At 48.6% G+C, this 23,606-nt stretch overlaps 1 protein-coding gene across 1 annotated transcript in view; it reads left to right on the plus strand.

Moving 5' to 3' along the window:
- Window positions 1–23,606, plus strand: part of LOC111150447 (spermine synthase) — a 50,718-nt gene that overhangs the window by 664 nt on the left and 26,448 nt on the right. The window contains exon 2 of the mRNA XM_022507914.1: window positions 20,636–20,756. Within this exon, the coding sequence (XP_022363622.1) occupies window positions 20,636–20,756 (121 nt within the window). The remainder of the gene's footprint in view (window positions 1–20,635; window positions 20,757–23,606) is intronic.

A 23,606-nucleotide genomic window follows, 5' to 3' on the forward strand; every position in this document is an offset into this window, starting at 1 on the left:
GGGCCAGCGGGGACCGGGCGGGGCGCGCGCCGCGGGCCGAACAATGCGGACGGCCCGCGCGGCCCCGGAGGCTCTCCGGCTGCGGCGCCGAGCGCGCTGCGGGGCCGCGTGCACCGGCGGCCGGCGCGGGGGCCGCGCTCCCAGCTCCCGCCGAGGTCGGTTCCCACCGCAGCGCGGGGCCTGGAGGGGCCGCTTCCCCCCACAGCCCTACTCCCGCGGCGCCGCCCTTCGAGGCCCGGGTCGCCCACCCGCGCGTCCCGTGCGGGCGTGGCCGCCCCTGCAAGGGTCCCCTTCGCGCCGCGCGGCCCGGGAGGAACACCCCCACGTCTGCGGGCCCCCACTTAGGGCGGAGGTGCAGGGCGGGGGGCGTGCGCCGCGCGGGGCCGCCCGCGTGACCTTTTCCTGTACTCCGAGGCGGGTAAATTCCCTCCACCCTGGGGCGGGGGCTCTCCTCGTGGGAGCCAGGGCTGGGGCAGGACCGCGCCGCCGCTTGCAGAATTCTTAGCCGACTGCGTAGGAGACGGGTCCCGCGGAAAGGGACGGGGGACGGGAAAGGAAACGAAGATTATGGAAGAGGGGGGTGAGGTCTGGGCGCGGGAACTATAACTCTCCGAGTCTTGGAGGCTCAGAACCCAGCCGGCCAGAACAGAGGGCTGGAAAGTGGGAACTGTGTGCAGGAATTACGAAGGGGAAGGGTATTTTTGCATGCTTTTCTCTGGGTTTTAACGTGGCGGGGGGAGGGGTAGGACTGCCAGTCTTTTTTTTCTGCTGGCTTTTAAACCTGTAAGGACTGCAGACTTGAATCTGCGCTTCCCGTACATCCCACATGAAGCATCTCATCCATATCTTGTCTTTTCACCGTTTTCCTCGAACTGGATGGAGCAACCTTTTCTGTTCCCACTTAAAACCGTGGCTTTTTCCACTTTCTCTCTTTCTCTTCTCCTTTCTTGAAGTTCTGAAAACTCATTTTGCATTTTCTCCCCCAAGCTTAAAGGCTCTCCGAAGGCAGATTTAATTTAAGCAAACAAAAAATTTTGGGGGATTTGAAGCAAGACCTAGGTTTGCATCTTCTCTTTCTTGATTGGCTCTGCAAGGGACTTTGGCCTTACCTCTCAAGCTTTCCGAGTATTATCCTCACGATGGTTTAAAAAAAAAAAAAAGGACAGTGCACACTTCATATGGCTTGATTTTAAGGGAGTTGCCCTAAAATACTACAAGGTTCTTAAGTAATGGCAGTGTATTCGGTGGTTGGGAAGTGACTTTGAGAAAACAAAGCATTTTTTAGTTCCCACACTTCTTAGTTGAGGATAGAGAGAAGGGAGATGACTGGGAGAGTCAAGAGATAAAATGGTGATTGGGGCGTGCAGCTAGTGTTGGGTGTGAGATGGCTCAGGTTTTGTTGAGTAATAAACCCTGCCAACTTTAGGGATTAGTGGTTAGTGAAGGTTCTTGCATACTGAATTTAGAGGTGAGGAGGATGAGGCTTGAAGTGGTTCTGGGTCACCCAGCTGCGTTTAGGAAGTGTCCTTGGTGGAAGCATGTGTGAACATTGACCTGTACTTACTGAACATGGGTTTTCTAGGCTCTGAGGAGGGTAATCTCAGGATGAGGCTGGAAGCTTCTGGCACTTCTTTCAGTCTGTGCTGGTGCCTGAAGCCTTAAACAGCATTCTGCTTAATTCAAGTGGTATGTTGAAATGACGGCTCACAATGGGCTTCTGTGTTCCGTTGTAAAAGTGCGGGGGAACTTTCACTTTATGAAGAAAAAGTGAGAGAACTTTATTTTTTTAAAGTTTTTAAGAAAGATTTGTTTATTTGAGAAAGCGCACACAAGCGCCCAGGGAGAGGGAGAAGCGGGCTTCCCGTTGAGCAAGGAACCCAGTGCTGGACTCTGTCCCAGGACCTCAGGATCATGATCTGAGCTGAAGGCAGCCACTTAACAGACTGAGTCATCCAGGTGCCCCTAATTTTTTTAATTAAATAATCTCTGTGCTCAGCGAAGGGCTTGAACTCACGACGTGGAGATCAAGGGTCACATGGCTCTCCAGACTGAGGCTGCCAGGTGCCCCAAGCTAGAGAACTTGGGGCTAACAGTGGCTAGAGAGGGAGAGAACCATAGATGCACAGTTCAGAGGGGAGCAGGAGAAACTGGCAGGTTCTAAGCTGGCAAGGTGTAGACATCTAAATTTAATTGGGCAAGGAGAAAATAAAACATTTCCAGCCAATTATCCTTAATTTCAGCCTGTTAATTTTTTAAAAACATTTTTAATGATTTTATTTATTTATTTGAGAGAGTGAGCAAGAGATCGTGAGCAGAGGGGAGGGGGTAGAGGGAGAAGCAGACTCCTTGCTGAGCAGGGGCAAGGGGCTCATTGTTCGTCTGGATCCCAGAACACCCCTCCCCCAACCTCATCATGACCTAAGCTCAAGGCAGGCACTTAACTGACTGAGCCACCCAGGTGCTCCTTTCAGCCTGTTAATCTTAAAGATGAAAAAATTTTGATGGCCGAGCTGAAGAACATTCTAAGAAGAAACAATACCCAGGAGGGGGATGAGTGGGATGTGTGTATACATTCATCTTTGTTCTTGAGTCCCTACGAAAGTGTTTTGGGAGTAAGAGAACTCTGATTCTTTTTATGTATAATTTTTTTAAGATTATTTGTTTATTTTTTTGACAGACAGAGATCACAAGTAGGCAGAGAGGCAAGCAGAGAGGGCGGGGTGGGGGGGAAGCAGGCTCCCAGCTGAGCAGAGAGCCCGATGCGGGGGCTAGATCCCAGAACGCTGGGATCATGACCTAAGTCAAAAGCAGAGGCTTTAACCCACTGAGCCACCCAGGCGCCCTTACCTATAATTTTTTTAAAAAGATTTTATTTATTAGCTAGAGAGCACGAGCAGGGCAGGGGTAGAAGCAGAGGGAGAGAGGAGAAGCAAGCTCCCCGCTGAGCAGGGAGACCGAGGTGGGACTCCATCCCAGGACCCTGAGATCACGACCTGAGCTGAAGGTAGATGCTTAACCATTGATTCACCCAGGTGCCCTGAGAACTCTGATTCAGTGTTTCCCCACAACTTTGTTTGGGGGAGACATATCACCCTTGCTGTTGATAGCTGTCTACACTTGGAAAATAAGGGAATCTGGCTAGACTGGGATCTTACAAGTTCTAATTTTCAGTTAGGGGCACTTGGTGAGAAATCTACCACATGTGTGTGAGGTCTCCAAAAACATTTATTTTAATTGATAATAATGAGTCAAAAGGCATTCGTGTTGGCATGTTAAGTACTGGATGTGACTCAAGGGTGAGTCAAATGCCTGTGGAGCCTGGATTCATGTTCTTTTTCCCATTTGTCAGTAATCCTTCCTAATGCTCCAGTTCCATGATGTGATTTTAATGGAATTAAACTCGAACCACTTAGTTACGTTATTATGTTGCGATTCCATATAACTTAGTTACTTACCAGTGCAAGCCCACTAGTACTCAGCAGCCACTGGGCATGGGTTGATCCTGGTGGTGCCTGTTCAGTGTTGGGGCTGATGACCTAATTCAGGAAATTTTAATTTTTGCTAAAAAACAAAGCTTCATCCTTGGTCATCTTGTAAGTGAAGAATTGGATTCTGAGGACTCTTGAACCCGGAAAACAGTGATTTCTCAGCCGAGGCTAACAAGAATACACATGTTCCATGTTTGGATGGTTTGAGTTTCTCTGGGTTGGTGGAGGACACATAACTTGTTCCCGCTCATATAAGCTGGACCGCAAGTGGGCTAGGGCCTAGTCCAGTGGGGAGTGTGGACTCACAGCCTCTGCTGGCCCTGTTAGACCAAACAGTCTCTGGCCAGTCAGCCCTCAAAAGGTCTAGCAGTCCTCCTCTCTGTGTCTCACTTCTTCCCCTGGGCTGGGAGTATCTTCAAAGGCCGACCTCCAGTGTCTGCATCCTGGACACAGTTCTGGCCCATCATAGATATTTCATAAGTGCTGGTTAAAATGGACCTGATATTATGGTCAAGATGGAAAGCTAGTTCCAGTCCCCTAGGGGAAAACGAGGCACACACATTTACTGGTCTTGAATGAGGAAACCTGCCTGATCCTGTTACTTTCGGGTTGTAGACCGCCAATCTATAGTTGACCTAGGGAAACAGTGACTTGTGTTACTCCAATTCAGAAAGTAGTTTTATAACAAAGATCTTGTTCAATAAATTAACAGAAGGCTGCTTGGGAATTGGGCTTAACCAGAAAGATTCAGGATAGGTGTTCTTACTTTGTGCTTTTGACCCTTATCAAGGAAGACTGTGGAGCCTCAGAGTAAGAATTTTGCTTTTTTTGTTGTTGTTGTTTTGTTTTTTTTGGAGTGGAGTTGGGAGAGAAGAGCGAGAATTTTAAGCAGGATCCATGCCCCACACATGAGTGGGAAGGGGGGCGCCATCTCACAACTCCGAGAACATGACGAGCCAAAATCACGTCGATGCTTAACAGACTGAGCCACCCAGGTGCCCGTCAGAGTAAGAATTTTAAATGCATAAAGTAACGCAGTTACTTTAAAATTCAATTTGCAAGATAAAAGAAAATCCCAAATATGTAACAGAGTAACATGTGCTTCTTCAGTAGCACATGAAATAACATGATCTAGCATCAGGCCTAATAACTTCCATAACTTTGAAGTAGAACTGATAAAATGATATTTCAGCAATGGTGTAAGAAAAAGCTGTGATTTTATTGGTGACGATAGCCACCACAGTCTGTGTGTGCTTTTACAAGCATAACTGAAGAAAATGTTAAGTTTCAGTTCGTGAAGATAAGTATGTGTATTTTTTTCCCATCTGAGTTCACAGCCCCCCCCCATTGTAACCGCTGGCCCCTGGGGAGTCCATGGACCCCTGGTTCAGACCCCCTACGTGGAGAGGGAAGGGAGAGTTGGGATTCTGTGTATTGTTTCTTTCAGGCAGGGTAGGTTTCCACTCTAGGCCAGAGCTGTAAGCTAATGTCCCTGGTTCCTCTTCAAGACAGACATCTCTTTGAAAACATAAAAGCCGGTATTTATTAGTTGCCTCCTGGGCTAGGCATTGCCCTAAGCGCATTACACGTTATTTTACGTAATCCTCACAACAACCCTGTGGTAGGTCCTGTTATCCCCATTTTAAAGATGAATAAATAGGCCCATTGAAGCTTTTCACCTTATAAATGGGGTAGCTGGGATTCAAAGCTTTGTCTGTTTGATTCCAAGGCCTTTGTTAATTCCACGACTGCCGAAGCCTCTTAGTTTAAGGCGCTCATTCTCAACCACCCTGTCTCCCTCCCTCTTCCTGGGGACACTTGGCAGTATCTGGTGACATTTTTGGTTATCATAAGTGGGGAGATGCTACTAGCATTTTGTAGGTCAGGGGTGCTTGCTCAGCCCCTCCATTGCGCAGGACAGGCCCCCCACAGTGCTGACAGCCGAAGATGTCGGTAGTGCTGGCGCAGAGAACCCCCGGTGTAAGTTCTAGCAAAGCCGATGCTGCCATGCAGATGACAGATCATCAGCAGAATTTCCCTGGTTCTTTTTGGAAGTCTCCGTTATGCGTAAATCAGGAGTCCTATTACAGGGACGGTGGGCCGGGCCTTCCTCCAAGGTTTGCCCTGGGCTCGGCTAGGAGCAGAGGGCTTGGCCAGCAAGCACTTCTGCAGTGTTGAGCCTATGGCCTCTGGCGACCCTCCCTCCCCGATTTCCTGAGCCTTCCTCCCATCCTCAGAGCTCCCACTCTTTCTGTGTTGTTTGTTGAGCTGCTTTCTGGTAGAAGCATCTCGTCTTTGTGTGATTCAGAGCTATAAGCACAAAACCTGAAAAATCCAGTTTTGATTGCATCTTGTGTTTCGTTTAAGAGGAGAAAAAGCTTTCCCCTTTGTCTCGGCATTATCCTCCCTTGTCCCAACACTTTATCTACCGTTGGGATAACAACACCCCGCCCCCACATACCCGCTTTAACAATATAGCCTTAAGGGGGGGCAGATGCTTGGGAAGGGGGAAATGCTTGCTTGCGTCCTTTTCTAGATTGACTGAATCACGATCTGGGGTGGGGGAAGTTTCTGGAATTTGCATTTTTAACCAGCTTCCTCCCAGTAATTCTGATGCTAATTAAGTATGAGAATCCGTATAATAGGATCCTCATTAAAAACCCAAAACCCTCGTTTCTTGTGAACGCGGGACATCCTCCTACCTCCAGCACCAGGCAGCCAGTCCTTACGGCCTGCAAGACTGCGTCTGCTGTGCTCTCGGATTCAGTGTTCACCTTTTTTCCTGGCTACGCTTCTTGGCCACAGTCTCCCAGTGTGTCTCCATTTTGGGGAAGGGGGCCTGATCACCAAAAACTCAACGGATTCCTGTCCCTTTTCCCATTAAAAAGCCTCTCCTGTGTGTTCTCATCACCACGTGGCTAAAGTCGAAACTCATTGTCAGCCCTTCCTGGGGCCGTTTCTGCCCAGCTGTCCCTCCCCCTGCGCAGGTTGGAGCCTCACACTCCCCGTGCTTCCAAGTAGCTGGGAGGCACCCAGACTCAGAATTTAACAGCTCCAGGGCAGGCATTTTTCGTCCTTTAGATATTTTCTCGAACTTGAATGCTATTGGCAAATGTTTGTTTTACGGACTGTTTGGGGGAGGTCTCAATGGAATCTCCCTTCATTTTGCTTTGTGGTTGTTTCTACCGCTCTTGGCCCCCAACTCTGCAAAAGATTCTTAATTGCACTAATCAAGCTGTATTTGACTCCAGACTGAGTAATTGCACATTTCTGGGAATTAGTTTTGTGAGCTTGCCATTAAAAAATTGTATAAACCATAATGAATCTTTCCGGAGTGTAGTTCCAAAGTTACACCCATTTCTTTAAACCTGTGGAGGTGGCGTATGGTAAAGTGAGTTTGTGCTTGATCTCAAGAAGCCTCATCTAGTTATTTGGTCGTTCTGTCGTTATTTTAAGTGCTGTGGAAGGGGTAACAGCTGTTTAAGAAATTGACTCCATCATCCAGGCATTAGGAGCGATCTCTACCCCAGCTAATGAGAGAAGTGCATTTTCAAGTAACCCGAAGCCCTGCATGTGACATTTTTTTAGGATTGCATTTTCCAACTGCATAACCAGCTAGTAGACACTTTGCTGAGTGTATGTTGGCGGGGGGAGGTGCTTTTAAGTTGACGAAGATTAAAAAGACAAGATAGAAAATGCATGTATCATGTGTGGCAACAGTTCAGTATTTTGAAAAGACAGTAAACCAGGTCATCTTAGGGATGGAAACCCATATACCCTTTAAAAACAAAATCTTATGATTAGGTAACATAGGAAAGAAAAACATACAAGTGGCAACAGAGGTAGACATAAAGGTGTCCAACCTAACAAGGAGAGAAGCAAATAAAAATAGAATGGTCTTAACCTCCCGGATTGGAAACTGAAAAAAATACTAGTAGTCGACACATAATGGAAGGTTTTGCAGTGGAGAGTTACCAGTTTCGAAATCTTGTTTGCATCTTAGTTGTGTCACCAATCGGGCTGCGTCTGAATGGCCGCTGGGGCCTTTGTTACCCTGTTGGGAGAGACAACTGAGGTGAGGTTCCTGGGGGCCTCCTTGGGGCTCCCAGCCTGGGAAAGTTAGAGCTCTCGGTTTCAGGCTTGGTACCCGGCTAGGGTTTGGAATGCAGGGCTTTGTAATTTGAAGTACTAATCCCTGGCAGGTGAGGATCGTTAGAAAGTTCCTGGGCTGTGTGGTTGGGCATCTGTTGAAAAGCATGTTCAGGAAAGCTGTTCGTGAGTTGGGTTTCTGGAGCGCCGCAGGCAGGCGCTTTCCCCAGTGCCTGTAACCCAGGCCTGCTGCCCTGTGCTGCCGCGCCGGCTACCATCTCCTGGGCGTTCACTTCCAGGCCCAGTTCTGCTGAGGAGTCGGGAGACCTCCTCAGTTGCATCTTTAAAGCAAGTGTGTAAACCACTGCCCGGATGCTCTTTGAAACCCTTACAACTGGGCGCTTATCCAGACCCCAGGAAAAGCAACTCTGGGACCCTAAGTTGTGGTGGGCCTGGATTTCATTAAACGGCTACTGTCATCTGTGTTCCGGAAGGAGCCACTGAGCTAGTGGCCCTACTTGGGGTCCGATGGGTTTATGTGCTAAGCAGCAAACCCAGAAGGAGCCGCTGAGAACCGGTAGCATCTTCTAGATGACCCTCTGGTAGTTTCACATGTGCCTTAATTTCTCCCTCTGCGTGAAGGCTCTAATGATACGAAATCCCACACACTGTGTTGTTGGGTGGGATGTCCAATAAAATGTTTGGAAGAGTGTCAAATGATACATAAAGCACTGAACACTAATTGCGAGACTTAGGGCTAAGTACTTTGAGATTGTGCCAGTGGATAAAGATGCTCCTGAAAGGTAAGGGAAGTTCTGCTGGCAGAAGAAGAGGTGGAAAATAAAGCATTGGCAGGCAGTTTGAAGGTTGGTCTTACTTTATTTAAAGGCGCTCTTTAAGTTGAAGAATTTTTTTTTTTTAAAGATTTTTATTTATTTATTTGACAGAGAGAGATCACAAGTAGACGGAGAGGCAGGCAGAGAGAGAGAGAGGGAAGCAGGCTCCCTGCGGAGCAGAGAGCCCGACGCGGGACTCGATCCCAGGACCCTGAGATCATGACCTGAGCCGAAGGCAGCGGCTTAACCCACTGAGCCACCCAGGCGCCCCATGTTGAAGAATTTTTTTTAAAGATTTTATTTATTTATTAGGCAGAGGGGGAGGGAGAAGCAGGCTCTCCACTGAGCAGGGAGCCCAAGGTGGGGATTGATCCCAGGACTCTGGGATCTCAAACTGAGTCCAGGCAGCTTAATGAACTGAGCCACCCGGGCTCCCTGTTGCTGAAATCTTACTTGTTAGGGATTGCAAAAGGATTTTTCTGTTTCTATATTCAAGAGGGATACTGATCTGTAGGTTTCTCTTTGGGGACTCTGTCTTTTTTTGGTTTTGGTATTAGGACAATGGTTTCATAAAATGAATATGGCATTCCTTTTCTGTTTTCTGCAAGAGATTTTGTATAGAATTGGTATTTTTCTTTAAATATTTGGTAGAACTCCCCAGTGAAACCCTTCTTGTGCGCAAGGTTTCTATTTTGGGAGTTTTAAAATTACAGATTAAATTTCTATGATAAGTTACAGGGCTATTTAGATTACTTCATATTGATGAGTTGTGTGATAGTTTGTGTTTTTTTGAGGAATTGGCCCATTTCCTTTTAAGTTGCTAAATATATGTGTACAGTTGTTTGTAGGATTTGTTTATTATCCTTTTGCTATCTACAGGGGGTCCCGGTTATATAGGTTATTAGCTGTTATTCCCTCCAATCACCCCCATCCCCGCATTTAATAAATTGCTAAATTGAATGGAGAAAGTAGTCCTCAGATTATTCTAGTCCCAAATGCTAAGACTGTCACTTCTGGAAATTCAGGTTGTAGAATTACAGCATAGTGTCCCTATACCTGTTGGTTAGGAATTTAGAGCTGGAAAAGACCTTCGACCAGGGGTCAGCAAATTTGGGCACTTGGGGCACATCGAGTTCTTCTGTCGTCCTTTGTATGGCCTCCGGGTGGCTGCCAGAGCCCTGATTAGGCCTGCCAAATCCTAAAATCTTTACCATGTGGCCCTTTAAGGAACAAGTTTGTCCACCCATGCCTTCAGACCATCTAAGTGCAGTGGCTTACTTTAGAGCCATCTGGAAAAATACTCAAGTACAGATTCCCAGGCCCCCACATGGCCTTTTTCTCATCTGGAATCCATCATAGTATACGCTCCTTCCTTTTTATGGGGAGTTTTGACTGGTGTCCTTTGACTTTGATCTCTGTGGCACTTAACTTCTCCAGTACTTCCCGGGCGCGGAGTAATCTCCTTGGAGAGGTGCCTTCGGAAGGGCGAAGGGCGCAGTCCTGAAGGGCGAAGGGCGCAGTCCTGAATGTTGACGTCACTGAGTCTGCCTTGGCCAAAGCCAGGAGAAGTGAAGTGCCGGGGCTCACCTCGGGGATGGCTCTGACAAAAATGTGCTTTTTGATGCCACAAAGTCCAAACTGCTCTATCTCTGGAAATACTGTTTCATGGTTGGTTTGCAACCTGGCATGGAAGGTTGGGCACAAACCCTAGGATTGTTTGCAGAAACACAAATGGGTAATAGATCTGACCCCGTGAGGCGTTCTGCCCACCTCAAGTCAGTGGGAAGAGAGCAGGGTGTTGATGATACTGGTTAAGGGCTCCTGCACAATCAAAGTGGTGATCCCACAGTTTCTACTTTGGGAAAGAAACCTTCCTGGTTTCTTTTTTTCTGGGTTTTCTTCTGCGTGGAGCTGAAGGAAACCATTGCTGCCTGACCTTGGGCCGGCCTGTGACCTGTTCTCATCCCACTGTTTTTTTTTTTTTTTTTTTTAAAGATTTTATTTATTTATTTGACAGACACAGATCACAAGTAGGCAGAGAGGCAGGCAGAGAGAGAGGGGGAAGCAGGCTCCCCGCCGAGCAGAGCGCCCGATGTGGGGCTCGATCCCAGGACCCTGGGATCGTGACCTGAGCTGAAGGCAGAGTCTTTAACCCACTGAGCCACCCAGGCGCCCCTCATCCCACTGTTTTGTGGGATGAAGGGGAGGTGGCACTTGGCAGTTGGGATGCTTTTCACTCCTCACAGTGGACTGGGGATGGCCGTTGTGAACTAAAGCTGTAAGGGCTGGTTATTTTTCCTGGTCCAGGCGCCTCCGGTCATCTTCTCCTGTCCTCTGACCTCAGACCCTACCAGTCCCTTCTGACCACCTTGCTCATCCCTTTTTTGCTGCTGCGGGGTCTGGTTTCACCTCATTTCTTGGGCTGCCTCCCACTGGATTGAGTTCAGCACCCAGAGAGGGCTTTTTGTGGTGCTGGCCTCTTCAGTGTCCTCTGCCTTGGTGGTTTTCTGCTCTCGTCCACAGCTCCAGCCCGAGTTTACTACTTCCTCTTCTGGAAACACGGATCTTGAACCCCCTAGAGTCCAGGCACACCTTATGTTGCTCAGATGACACCTTCTGGGAGAGCTCAGGTGGCCAGATGTCCAGCATCTCATGGCTGCGATTCGTTTTGCTCCCCAGGTGAAAGCCAGGCTTTTGCATTATCTTCCCTTTCTGTGCCTTTCTTTATAACTCTTGGTTGGCCTCCCCCGCGGACTGGGTGGCCATGCAAGGAATGGATAGTTAGAGCTACGTGAGCACTCCGTGAACCTGCCTCGCTCCCCGTGCTGACTGAGGCTTGGGGGTTGTGGCTGCTTGGAAGACTCCTGGTCTTGGAGGAGGGGGGTGGGTTTACTGGGAAGAAGAGGGTACAGTACTGCATTACTGTTTGGGTTCCAGACTGAAGAGGGGTTAGGATTGTGTTTCATAAATTTTATTCTTATGAGCCCTTGTTTAATGTCGCAAGGAGATTGGCTCTAGGAGAGACTGAGGTGGTTATATCAGAGTGAGGCTCTTGGCCCTTTCCAGCAGGTGTTGGGGTAACGGGAAATGCCTTTCTAACTGTTCTCTTGCAGTGGGAAAGGGAAGGCAGGGCCGTGAAATAATTAGCCGCACATGTACAGTATGCCTAGGGTACTATAATGTGAGTTTTAAGAAACAGTCCCTGTGGCTGGCACAGTAAGCAGTCCCATGTGGTTCTCTTTAATGCACACTTGCATGTATTTGTGTTGTGTTGTATGGCTGTCAATCCAATGTCAGTATGTCTTTTCTGTAGCTAATTTTTCCTGGTTTGGTTGCTCTCTATGAACACCAGCAACTGCCCTGGGGATGTCTGCGTGGCTCAGCTGGTTAAGCGTCCGACTCTTGATTTCAGCTTGTGTCCGATTTCTCAGGGTGGTGAGATCGAGCCCTGTGTCTGGCTCTGCACTCAGCTGGAGTCTGCTTGGAATTCTTGCTGCCTCTGTCTCTGCCCTCTCCTCGCTGTCACACACCCCTGTGTTCGCTCGCTCTCTTCTCTCAAAAGAAAAAAGAGAAACTGCTCTGAAAACAAGCCCTCCAAATTGTCTTTTGTCCCTTTCTATGTTTTGGGCCCCCACCCCACTGCTCTGATTTTTAAATTTAGAAGAATATTTTGGTGAACTGTGTAAGGGACACAAAGCATTAGATTTAGGTCTACAACATAATGATTTGATATCTGTACATCTTGTGAAATGATCACCACGAGAAGTCTAGTTCAGATCCGTCGCCACACATAGTTAAATAATTTTTTTCCTTGTGGTGAGAACTTTTAAGATCCACTCTCAGGGCAACTTTCAAATATACGCTACACAGTTATTAACGGTAGTGGCCATGCTGTGCATTGCCACTGTGGTCACAGTGAGGCGCTGGGACTGGCTGCAGGTGTCCGTTCGTGGCATGGAAGCCACGGCCAGTGCCCGGGACAGTGCCTGCACCCAGCAGCTGCTCAGACACTTGTTATTCTGTGGCAGGTGTGTGTGTGTGGAAGGGGGGGGGGGGGACAGAGGAAATCTCCCCTCCCAGCCCCTTTAATCTGGTGCCTAGGGCATGCCTTATGGTTGGTTGAAGGGGAACAACCCAGTTCTGGAACTTTCCGTCGCCTTGATTCCCTCACAGTAACTGAGAATCTAAAAGTGCTGCTTTTATGTTTAGATATTTGAGGACAGATTTCTTGAGATGACTCCAAGGGCACATCTTCCTCCAATTTAAAGTATACAGCTAAATAATTTTCAGTACGTTCAGAGTTGGGCTACCATCACCACGATTTTATTTATTTATTTACTTATTTATTTTTTAAGATTTTATTTATTTATTTGACAGAGAGAGATCACAAGTAGGCAGAGGCCGGCAGAGGTGGGGGGGTGGCAAGCTCCCTGCTGAGCAGAGAGCCCGATGCGATGCGGGGCTTGATCCCAGGACCCTGAGATCATGACCTGAGCCGAAGGCAGAGGCTTTAACCCACTGAGACCCTCAGGCGCCCCTCATCTCCGTGATTTTAGAACATTTTCATCACCCCGCCAAGAAACGTATACCCTTTAGCCAACAGCCCCATTCCTCCTAGCTTCCCGTTCCTCCCAGTCCCTGGCATACACTAATTGGCTTTCTATGTCTAGGGGTTTGCCTTTTCTGTATGTGTCCTATAAATGGAATGCTCCGATGCGTGACCCGTTGTGACTGGCTTCTTTCACTCAGCATCTTGCCCCGCGAGACGTAGCACAGCAGTTCCGCGCTCCTTCTCTGGCTAAGTCGTCCATGGTATGGCTAGACTGTAGTTTGTTTCCCCGTTTACAGCTTCATGGACAATTTGGATTTCCACCTTTTGATTTCTGTGAAACCTGCTGCTCTGAACATCCCTGTCATCTTGGGTGTTGTTTGATGAGATAAATTATCTTGCAGCTGTTGTGAAAGGAACTGGATGTGGGAATTGAAGCTGAAGCTTTGGAAGTCAGAGAGCGCAAGAAGCCATCTGCTTGACCTTCACTTTAATCTCTGGGAATTTATTGAGCTTCTGAATGTCTTGGGATGTCTCCCAAAACACAGACCCTTTGTTAAAATTAAAAAAAAAAAAAAGATTTCTTTAAACATAATTTTAAGTGGGGGCGCCTGGGTGGCTCAGTGGGTTAAAGCCTCTGCCTTCAGCTCGGGTCACGATCTCAGGGTCCTGGGATTGAGCCCCGCATCGGGTTGTCCGCTCAGCGGGGAGCCTGCTTCCTCCTCTCTCTGCCTGCCTCTCTGCCTACTTGTGATCTGTCTGTCAAATAAAAATTAAAACATAATTTTAAGTGTTAAGCTCTTTTTAATTGTGAAATCAGAAGGCTTTCTCTGTGTATCACTGGATTTCGGTAATCTGGACTTGCTGCCTGTCAGCACTGACGTTTTTGATCACACCTAGCGTATCCCAGGTGAGTTCAGAAGATGTTCTCACACTGTTAGGCACTTGTGAGCCCCCACGTGGGTGAGAGGGAGTGCATGAGGGGTGCTGTGCTGTTTTGTTTTTCTGCTAATGGTGCTGGTAACTCTGGAATAGATTTTTTTTTAAACTTTATATACTTTACATTGAGGAAATTTCATGTACAGTCCTGAGTTTTGACCCATGCATACAGTCATGTAACCAACACCACTGTCAAGATTAGCACATCTGAGTGGATGCTTAAAGCAGATACTTGAATGGCTTCCAGCTGTGTTGGAGTCCAGTTGCCTTTCTTCCTCTTTAGGTTTCAGAGCCTGTCAAGGTAACCCGAAAGCTGGTTTATGTGTGAGGGGAAACCGTGCAACCCCAAACCTGGCTCCTCTTCTCCAACACCAGAGTTTCTCGGGTTGGGTTGGGGGAGAGGATGCCTGCCATGACACTTCCCCTTGCTGTGAGCTGCTGGTGGGGAGTCCAGCTCTCAGAAAGGAGGAGGGGCACGTGGGCGTGGCCCCTGACCTGGATGGGAGAGGGACGCAGACGTCTGGCTCAGAGCAAGGAGGAGAGAGAGTTAAGGGCACCAGGCTCTGGAGGTACCAGGGTTGGTGGAGAGGGGTGAGCAGGAAGGAGGCTGGGCATTGGGCTCCACCACTTGGGCACGGGCGATGATGAGACTCATCAACCCCTTGGGGATGGACTAGCTTCAGCCATCGTTGGGGAGAACTAGGAAGCATAGTAACAGGGAGCAGAGCATTGATGGGCAGGAGTCCTCTTAATTCCAGATACTCTTGACAAGGATAGAAATTGGTCTCCTCATTTCACGAACCAGATGCTGCTAGAATGTGAGCGGCTCCGGGGTTCCAGCCCTCTGCACGAGGGCGGCTGCCACACACTGGGTCCCGAGTTCTTTGCTCAAGTGTTCCAGGTTGAAAAGGACTTAACGATGCAAGGTGCAGTTCGCAGGTTTTTTCCCCAGGTGAATGAGAATTGCTTATTCCCTCAGGGCAGCCGCTGCTGGAATTCACCTTGTTCAGGAGGTCACAGGATCTTAGCCATTACTTAAAATGGAAGAAAGAAGTGAGAATGGGTCTAACTGAAGTATGTTTTCCCCCCTCTTTGTCAGGGTGCCGGGTGTCTTAGGTGTTTATTCAGCACAAATTCCTCAGCTTCCCGGGCTGGTCAGCCTGGGTGAGTGCAGCTGCTCTACGGAACTTGCACTTGGGGCTGCCCGCCTACGGAGCACCGGTTAGGAGCACCGGTTACGTGGCAGCCGCACCAGACCACGAGGGATGGAGGGAAGGAACACTGGTGCCGGGTTCCCTACAGGAACCCTGCAAAGTGGTGCCCCCATCTTGAGGGTTGAGGAAGTGTGATGCGTGTGGCGGGGTGGGGGGCCGGCTGGGTGCCTGGCCAGTGAGTTTGGAGGGACAGAGAGGCTGTGGTGGGGGATTTGTACGAGAACCTTCAAGGGGAGCATCATGGGGGATTTTAGGTGACAAGGGTATTAATTAACACCTAGGGGAGGGATAGAGAAGTCCGAGTTCCATTTCAGACTTGGCTGGGTGGGACAGTGTGCTGAGCAGTGAGGCAGGAGGTGGGGGGTTCAGCCATCTAGATGGAGCTGATGGTCAGAGCCCGAGCTCTCCAAGAGCGGCCTATAAGTGGATTTCAGGGAGATGAAACGTGGGCCTTCATTCCCTACCTCTCCCCCCCCACCACTCCACTTTCCATCCTCTCTTCCTTTCTTTTGGTAGTGGTGTATTTAATTTGGACTAGACCTCCAAGTTGGTTCTTTTTAAGTTATTGTTGAATAAACACAGAGCGGGCAGTAGTCTAGAAACGGGGACATTGAGTTGTCTAGTGGACAAAGGACACATTTTGCCCTGGGACGGCTCACTGTGTTGCTGAGCACTTTGGAAGGCCGAGTCGTGTAAGAATTGCACATCATTCTTGCCTGGCCAGAGTTTTCTAAGAACTTCTGCCAAACGTTTTGTTAGCCTCGTTTAGATTACCATGGGTACTTGAAAGCCCTGTGATTATCTCTCTTTAGCATTTGAATTTACTCTCAGATTTTCTGGTTTGTAGCTGCTTCTGACATTGCAGTCTGGTGTTCCCACATTTGGGCATGCTCTGACCCCAGGCTTCTTTTCACTCCTATGGAGCATCTGGTAGTTTTCAAGGGATTTCCCACCATGCTTCTGCCCAACCCCACCCTCCGGGCAGTTGGGGGTGTGGGGTCTTTTTTTTCTCTCTTTAAACAGAGTGGAGATACTACCCACATGTAGTGTGTATGACTGGGATTGCCAAAGGCACGTGAGGGAGAAGACAGTCCTTCACACCACGTGTCGTCAGCTCCAGTTGAGGGACCCCGATACAGTGAAGTACATTGTGTTTGGTCATATTACATGTTTCTTACTAGACAGACATGAAGGTTGTAATTGGATAACTGCAAAGCATTTTCTGGGGCATATCCAAGGCTACTGGCTAATAAGAGGCTACCTGTTAGTAAGGAGTTCAGGCCTTTTCAGACCCTTTTCAACATTTTTTATAACCTTTTGGTGACTCGACTAATGAGTTTGGAAATAGTGGGGATTTCTTGTTCTTTCTTGTATCTGGTGGTTTTGCTCAGTGGTTCTCAACCATGGCTGTACATTGGAATTTCCCAGGGAGCTCTGAAAAATACTCATGCCTGGTTCTCACCCTCAGGTTTTTATTTAATTGGTCTAGGATGTGACATACCACTTTTAAAAAACTCCCCAGGTAATTATAATGCACTGGTAGGATTGAAAACCTCTGGTTTAGACATTCTAGACACTCTACAAAGATACAGCAATATGGTTGATTAATTTAGCCAACTAAAATAAATTTTCATTTACCACAAAACATTTATTGAGCCCCTGAGAGCAAGATGACCAAGCAAGGGGCACCTGGGTGGCTCAGTGGGCTAAAGCCTCTGCCTTTGGCTCAGGTCATGATCCCAGGGTCCTGGGATCGAGCCCCGCATCGGGTTCTCTGCTCTGCAGGGGAGCCTGCTTCCCCCTCTCTCTATCTGCCTGCCAGTATGCCTACTTGTGATCTCTCTCTGTCAGATAAATAAATAAAATCTTTAAAAAAAAATGACCAAGCAAGCCTCATTGTTGAACCTAGTGGAGCTCATGTCCTTGGCTTTGTTTTCATTTTCAAACCGTGGTTCTGGAAGAGTTGCTGGGCAGTTTCTGCTCTGGAGCCCCTTTCTGGAATCTTCTCCAAGGGCTGGGAACAATGAGTGCAGAAAGGCACATCAGTGTATCCCCCGCAGGGCCGGCACATTGAGTGCCCACAAGGGACCAGGCAGAGGTGACAGCCGGAAATAACATTCAGACCTGGCAGATTTCTTTGGACTGAGGGGCAAGCCCATAGTATAGAAATACATAATACTCTCCATTGGGTTTCTGTCATAATATGTTTTTCTTCGGTTTGAAACCTGGTTGGAGGGCCTCCACTGGCCCCCTCAGTGCCTTTCCACTAATTGTGCCTGCTAGAAAAAGGGGGCGGCTGCCATGCTGCGTTTGGCGGGCAGTCAAGGGTTTTCGGTGTATTAGACAAAGACACCCCTTTCCCTGGCCCAAGGGAGAGTTTGCTCCGCCTCAGCCCTGGGGCCGAGATCCGCCTTCCCTGCATGGGGTGGCCCTGTCTGGAGGGTCCCCCTCACCAGCATAGGGGATTTGTGTTCTGTAATGTGCCAACAGAACCCGGTCTTGCGGCCATTTGCCAGGATTGATGACTTGTTTTATACACTTTCAAAACAGAAAACGTGTGTTCTAGCCAAGGAGGGGTTGAATAATGACATAGTGGCTTTCTTGTTCAGGGCAAGTAGCGCTGGGCTCAGTGGGACTCGGCCATGCTGGGCACGTTGTCTTTACCGCCCTGCAGCTCAGTCACTTCCTCGTAGCTTGTCCCCAGCAGGCTTCAGTGGCAGACAGACTGAACGAGGTTCTTTTTTTTTTTTTTTTTTTAAAGACTTTATTTATTTATTTGACAGACAGAGATCACAAGCAGGCAGAGAGGGGGGGGGAAGCAGGCTCCTGCTGAGCAGAGAGCCCGATGCGGGGCTTGATCCCAGGACTCTGGGATCATGACCTGAGCTGAAGGCAGAGGCTTAACCCACTGAGCCACCCAGGCGCCCCACGAGGTCCCTTCTTTTTATGAAGTTTGAAGTTGGAAATTTTTAGGAAGTGGATTTCGGTCTTAAAACTGCGTATCATTCAGAGGATAGAAGTCAAGCTTCCCCCTTTTAATTTCCTAAAACCACTTTCAGAATCGTGAAGCCAGCTCTTTTCTCAGTGAGTTTCCCCAAAGACACAGTTTTGCTGGAACTGAGCGACACTAATAAGATGTGAGGTCGGTGCTTGTGTTGCGATGAGGGCGTGGTGTGCGCTCGCCCCAGGAGCCTTTCTCTGATGAGGGGCCTTTTCCCGGGTGCAGCCGCAGCTCAGCTGGCAGAGGGCTTGGCCACCCTGACATTCTCTGGCTCTACCCCGGTCCCCTGCTCTCTCTCACTGTGGCCTCCTGGGTGCTGCCTTCTTAGAGGAGGAGATGCCTTCCTGGTGGGTGAACCCCAGCTGGTATTGTCGTGCGAAGTTTGAAGTCCCTTTGCTTTCTTACTTCATCTCACGCAGTGGCTGGTACCATACAGGCCCCTGTTGTGACCCACTTGTGTGTCCCTGCTGCTGTGTGAGGGCTTGGAGCTGCACACTGAACTAGTTGTGTTTTAAATGTCGTCCATGAGTTTTGGTTGTGCTGTCCTAATAGCTCTGTTCGGTTTGACTCAAAGGATTAGAAAGTGATGCCTTCACTGCCATTTTTGCTACGCCGTTTGTCATCATTTGTTAAGTGAAATTGAAAGTACCGATTTTGGTGGGTGTATCCGTCTGCCAGAGCTCTGGCACAAGTGCTGTGATCATGTGGCTTACAGGAACAGACACATTTTCTCCCTGTTCTGGAGGCCAGAAGTTCAGAATCATTATTGGCAGGGCCATGGTCCTCCTAAAGGCTCCAGGGGAGAGTCCTTCCTTGCATCCTCCGGCTGCAGGGGCTCCTGGTGTTCTGGCCTGCAGCTGTTAGCAGGAGCTCCTGCTGCTCTTATCCCTGTGTCTCGTCTTCTTTCAGGAGGGCACTTGTCCTTGGATTTAGGTCCCACCTGCATAATCCGGGATGATCTCACCTCTGGATCTATAATTACGTCTGCAAAACCCTTTTTCCAAATCAGGTCACACTTCCAGGTTCTGGGGGTCAGGATGTGGACATACTTTTTGGGGGCCACCGTTCCACCCACTACTGTGGGGGGTAGGTGGAATTTTTTTTTTAAGATTTTATTTATTTGAGAGAGAGAGAGAACAACAGCAGGGAGAGGAACAGAGGGAAAGGGAGAAGCCGACGCCCTGCTAAGCCGGGACCCTGATGGCAGGGCTGGATTGGATCCTGGGTCCCCTGTGATCATGACCTGAGCCAAAGGCAGAAGCTTAACCGACTAAGCCACTCAGGTGCCCTGAAGTCTGTTTTTTGTTTTTTTTTTTTAAGATTTTATTTATTTATTTGACAGAGATCACAAGAAGGCAGAGAGGCAGGCAGAGAGGAGGAAGTAGGCTCCCTGCTGAGCAGAGAGCCCGATGCGGGACTCGATCCTAGGACCCTGAGATCATGACTTGAGCCGAAGGCAGAGGCTTAACCCACTGAGCCATCCAGGCGCCCCCTGAAGTCTGGTTTTAAGTGGCAGCTAACTTCGGAGTTTTTTGAAAAGTCTGTGCTTGCTAGACTAAGACACATTTCCTGTCCAGTTTGGCCTCTGAACGCAGTTTGTGGTCTTCATTCTTACTGTGCTCTGGAAGGTCTTGGGAGCATCGTTCCAGACATCGCTGGAGATAGATTCTAAGTAGGGTGGAAAAATTCCTTAACGTCTAGTCCAAGCATTGGCACTCCTTAGTTTATGGAAGGAATTCTAGTGTGAGTTTTCTGGTGAAACCACACTGCGGTCAGCTGTGAATCATTTTGTTTTTTTCTTTTGCCTTGGTTCGGGTCACAGATACACTCTTTGTACATACTGTCCATTTTGACGCTTTGCAGCCTACACTGTTTTTTTTTCTGTCATGTGGAAAAAGCACCAGCCCGTGGAGGGCTTGTGGGACGGTACAGAGTAATCCCTTTTGTCTTCTCTTTGTTCTTTACCTTACCCTTCTCAGGCAGTGAGTGCTTAGCAGATTGAACTAGAGGAGAACAAATTGCATCTTGCCTTTCCTCGTAGGCGTCATAATTTTAGATGTCCTTGAAGATTCTGGCCTCATGTGAACCTGCAGAGATTAATGCAATTTCTATAACCTTGACCGAAGTCCTACGCAGGGATACCGAGCTTCCCTTGGGGAGTGGATGGGGAGGGAGAGGGGGAAATGGGCCACTGGCCGCGAATGGGGTCACAGTGCGGGTCACAGTGCATAGCTAAACATTGTGTTGTGTCATCTCTGGTTGGCTGAAAACCTGTCTGCATCCTTGGCACAATAACTTTGTGCTTGGTGTTTTTGTGTCTGTCTTGTGTAACCTGGTAATCCACGTAGCCTCTCCTCATGGGGTTGAGAACCTTCATAGCTCATGACGGGCCGAAGTGACCCCGGCAACCCTGTGTTCAGGTTTTCTTACCAAGTTCGGTCATCAAACCGCACCTCACTGGCTTTCCTTTGGGATGTGTTTTATCCTGACCACCTTGCCTTCTCTCCCTCTTTCTCCAGCTGATGGCGAGACCATTCTGAAAGGCCTCCAGTCCATTTTCCAGGAGCAAGGGATGACGGAGTCCGTGCACAACTGGCAAGACCATGGTTATCTAGCGACCTATATCAACAAAAATGGCAGGTGAGGGGCCTTCGCATCTGAGCACTTCAGCTGGTGGGGCGTGGGGGCGGGGGGGGGGCGGGGCCGGCCAGCCGGACTGTCGGACTGACGACAAAGGGGAAGGGGTAGTGTCCAGGTATCTATTTCACGCTAGGGGGGCTAGAATTCAGTGCTTCATAACCCTCGCTGCACAGTAGAATCCCCCGGGAGTGCTTTCGCACGACATTACCCCAGTCACTCTCCCAGACATTGAGGTCACCGGGCATCAGGATTTTTCCAAAGCCCCCCCCCCCAAACCAGGTGATTCTGCTGTGTGGTCAGGACCCAGAACCCCTGGGCAGCAGAAGCAGTGTGAACTGCAGGCCACGATTCAGAGGTGGTTAAACCCGATTCCCGGGCCCCAATCTAAGAGTTTTTTGATGGAGCTGCTCTGGGGCAGCACCAGACGTCGCATTTTCAGCAAGCTGGTGCTGCTGGTCTGTGGTCAGCTGACCACGCTGCGAATAGCCCTGGTAGAAGTTGTTAGTGATTAATGCAGACCATTATCAAATGCGCAATGGGAGGGGGACAGGAAGCTGAGGAGGTCCAAGATTTCAGGCTGGTTTTTTCTTTTCCTTAAGACCTTTATAGACTATCCAGACTTTACCTAATCAATATGTACATGAGAGCCAATATTTTGTGGGAATAGGAAAGGAAACCTAAATTAAGAATTGACCGATAATAGAAGACCCCAGAGTGTTGAGCTCTTTGTGCTATCCCAAGTCTAGGTTTGTATTCTATCTAGACTGGTTTAGTATGCAGAACTAGTAAGATTCTTTGTAATTTGCACTATTAATTTTAAAATGTGAACTCTTGGGTATTTTCAGTGGCTTTAATTCCATTTCCCCCAGTGGGTACAAAGTACTAGAATTCCATACGGTTTCATTAATGTCCCACATTCTCTCCCTTGTTTCTCTCTTAAAAGGAAAAATAACCACTCCCACAACCTCAGAGGCCCAAAAGGCAATGCTGGAGATGAGGGAAACTTGAACTTCTGAGTGTCCCCTTTTGTTATTCTCTTTCTAAGTCAACATGCTCCACCCCGCGGGGATAATTGGTCTTCCCTCTCTTGATGCCTCTCAAAGACTTCCCCAGCTGTCTCTCGCCACGCCCAGATTTGTATTTGTAACTATGTAGCAAATGTCCACGCATGTGTTTAACAGATACTTCACATGTATCTAAAATAATTTTTCTCAAGGGTAATCCCAAAGCAACACCACTGCCAAGCTCTCCTCCCTCCTGTGTCCTGGTCCAGTTAATAGCACGTTTCCTGCAAGTGGAGATTTGAAGCTGTCCTTGATCCCTTCCAGCTCCTGCAGGCTTCCATTCAGCCCCTCTGCGTCCTGGCCTCTTTTCTCCACCTTCTTTGCCAAGGTCTCTTGCTGTCCTGGATGTGGTCCATCCTTCGGGGACCACAGCAAATCGAACCATGTCACATTGCCACCCCGCCACCCCCGTTGGCCCTTTGAAGCCTGATTCTCTTAGAATCTCATGCCTTTGCAGCCAGGCCCTGCCGACTTCTCTGCCTCACTTCTTAAATCTTCTACCATAGACACCATTTCCAGTTGTCTGGGGGACCTGGAATTCTTCCCGGAAGGGAATTTTGAATGACAAGAGCTGTTTAGAAATTGCTTCTGAAAGCAGAAAAAAATGAAAATTAACATGCTTAGTTTAAAAATGTATTTTCAACATTGGTCTCCCTCTTCTCTCACTTGCTCCCCTGGGGCCCATCCCCATGGTGCCTGTCCTGAAACTTCACTGCTCCCACCCCTGCCTGGGCGACCAGGCACCAGCTCAGGAGGACCATACTCAGCTTCTGGCCTGACTTCTGGTTAACAGCCACTTTTTGATGGTGTGGTCCTGGTTCTCAGGCTGGTTTTAATTCCTTGAGCTTTTTGTACTTGCTCTTAACTTCAGCATTGTCTGTGCTCCTGTGTTCTGCCGCTCCATTGGTAAAGGACTGCACTAGAAGCACCCGGTGGTTGAGGGTGATGTTTCTCCACCCTTACTCCTCTCCAGCCCCTCTCCTCTTTGCTGTGGTGGTGGAGGGGGAAGGAATGATAGGCTCATTCAGGTGTAAATTATTTGTGGTTTCCCGGACCTGAACTTGATATGGGGGCCCTTTAAAGGCTGAAAGTGAAATTAACTAGTAGTGTTTAGTTTTTAATCCAGGCGCGCTGCCTATAGAATTCTTCTAATTTAGTACTTTTCAAATGTTTCTTTAACCACAACTTAAACTAGGAAGTAATTTTATTTTATTCCTATTTATTTTTTAAGATTTATTTGACAGAGAGAAAGCACAACTAGGGGAAGGAGCAGCGACAGAGGCTGAGGGAGAAGCAGATTCCTTGTTGAGCAGGGAGCCTGATGTGGGGCTTGGTCTCAGAACCCTGAGATCAATGACCTGAGCTGAAGGCAGACCCATAACCGATTGAGCCACCCATGCACCCCAAGAAGTTTTTTTTTTTTTTTAAGATTTTATTTATTTATCTGACAGAGATCAGAGGCAGGCAGAGAGAGAGGAGGAAGCAGGCTCCCCGCCGAGCAGAGAGCCCGATGCGGGGCTCGATCCCAGGATCCCGAGATCACGACCCGAGCCGAAGGCAGCGGCCCAACCCACTGAGCCACCCAGGCCCCCCCCCCAAGAAGTATATTTATATCATAACCCTGTACACAGTCATCTGTGTCTGTACAGTAGAGGTACATGTATGATTGAAGCAGAAGTTTCTCTACATAATAGACTTTGATTGCATGTGATTCACGTGGATATTTTAAGAAAAATGCAGAGATCCCCCAAATTAGGGGTCAGAAAGCTTGTTTCGAAGGGAGCCG

The sequence above is a fragment of the Enhydra lutris genome, unplaced genomic scaffold, assembly GCF_002288905.1.
Source record: "Enhydra lutris kenyoni isolate GAN:26980312 unplaced genomic scaffold, ASM228890v2 scaffoldscaffold23, whole genome shotgun sequence".
Classification (NCBI taxonomy): domain Eukaryota; kingdom Metazoa; phylum Chordata; class Mammalia; order Carnivora; family Mustelidae; genus Enhydra; species Enhydra lutris.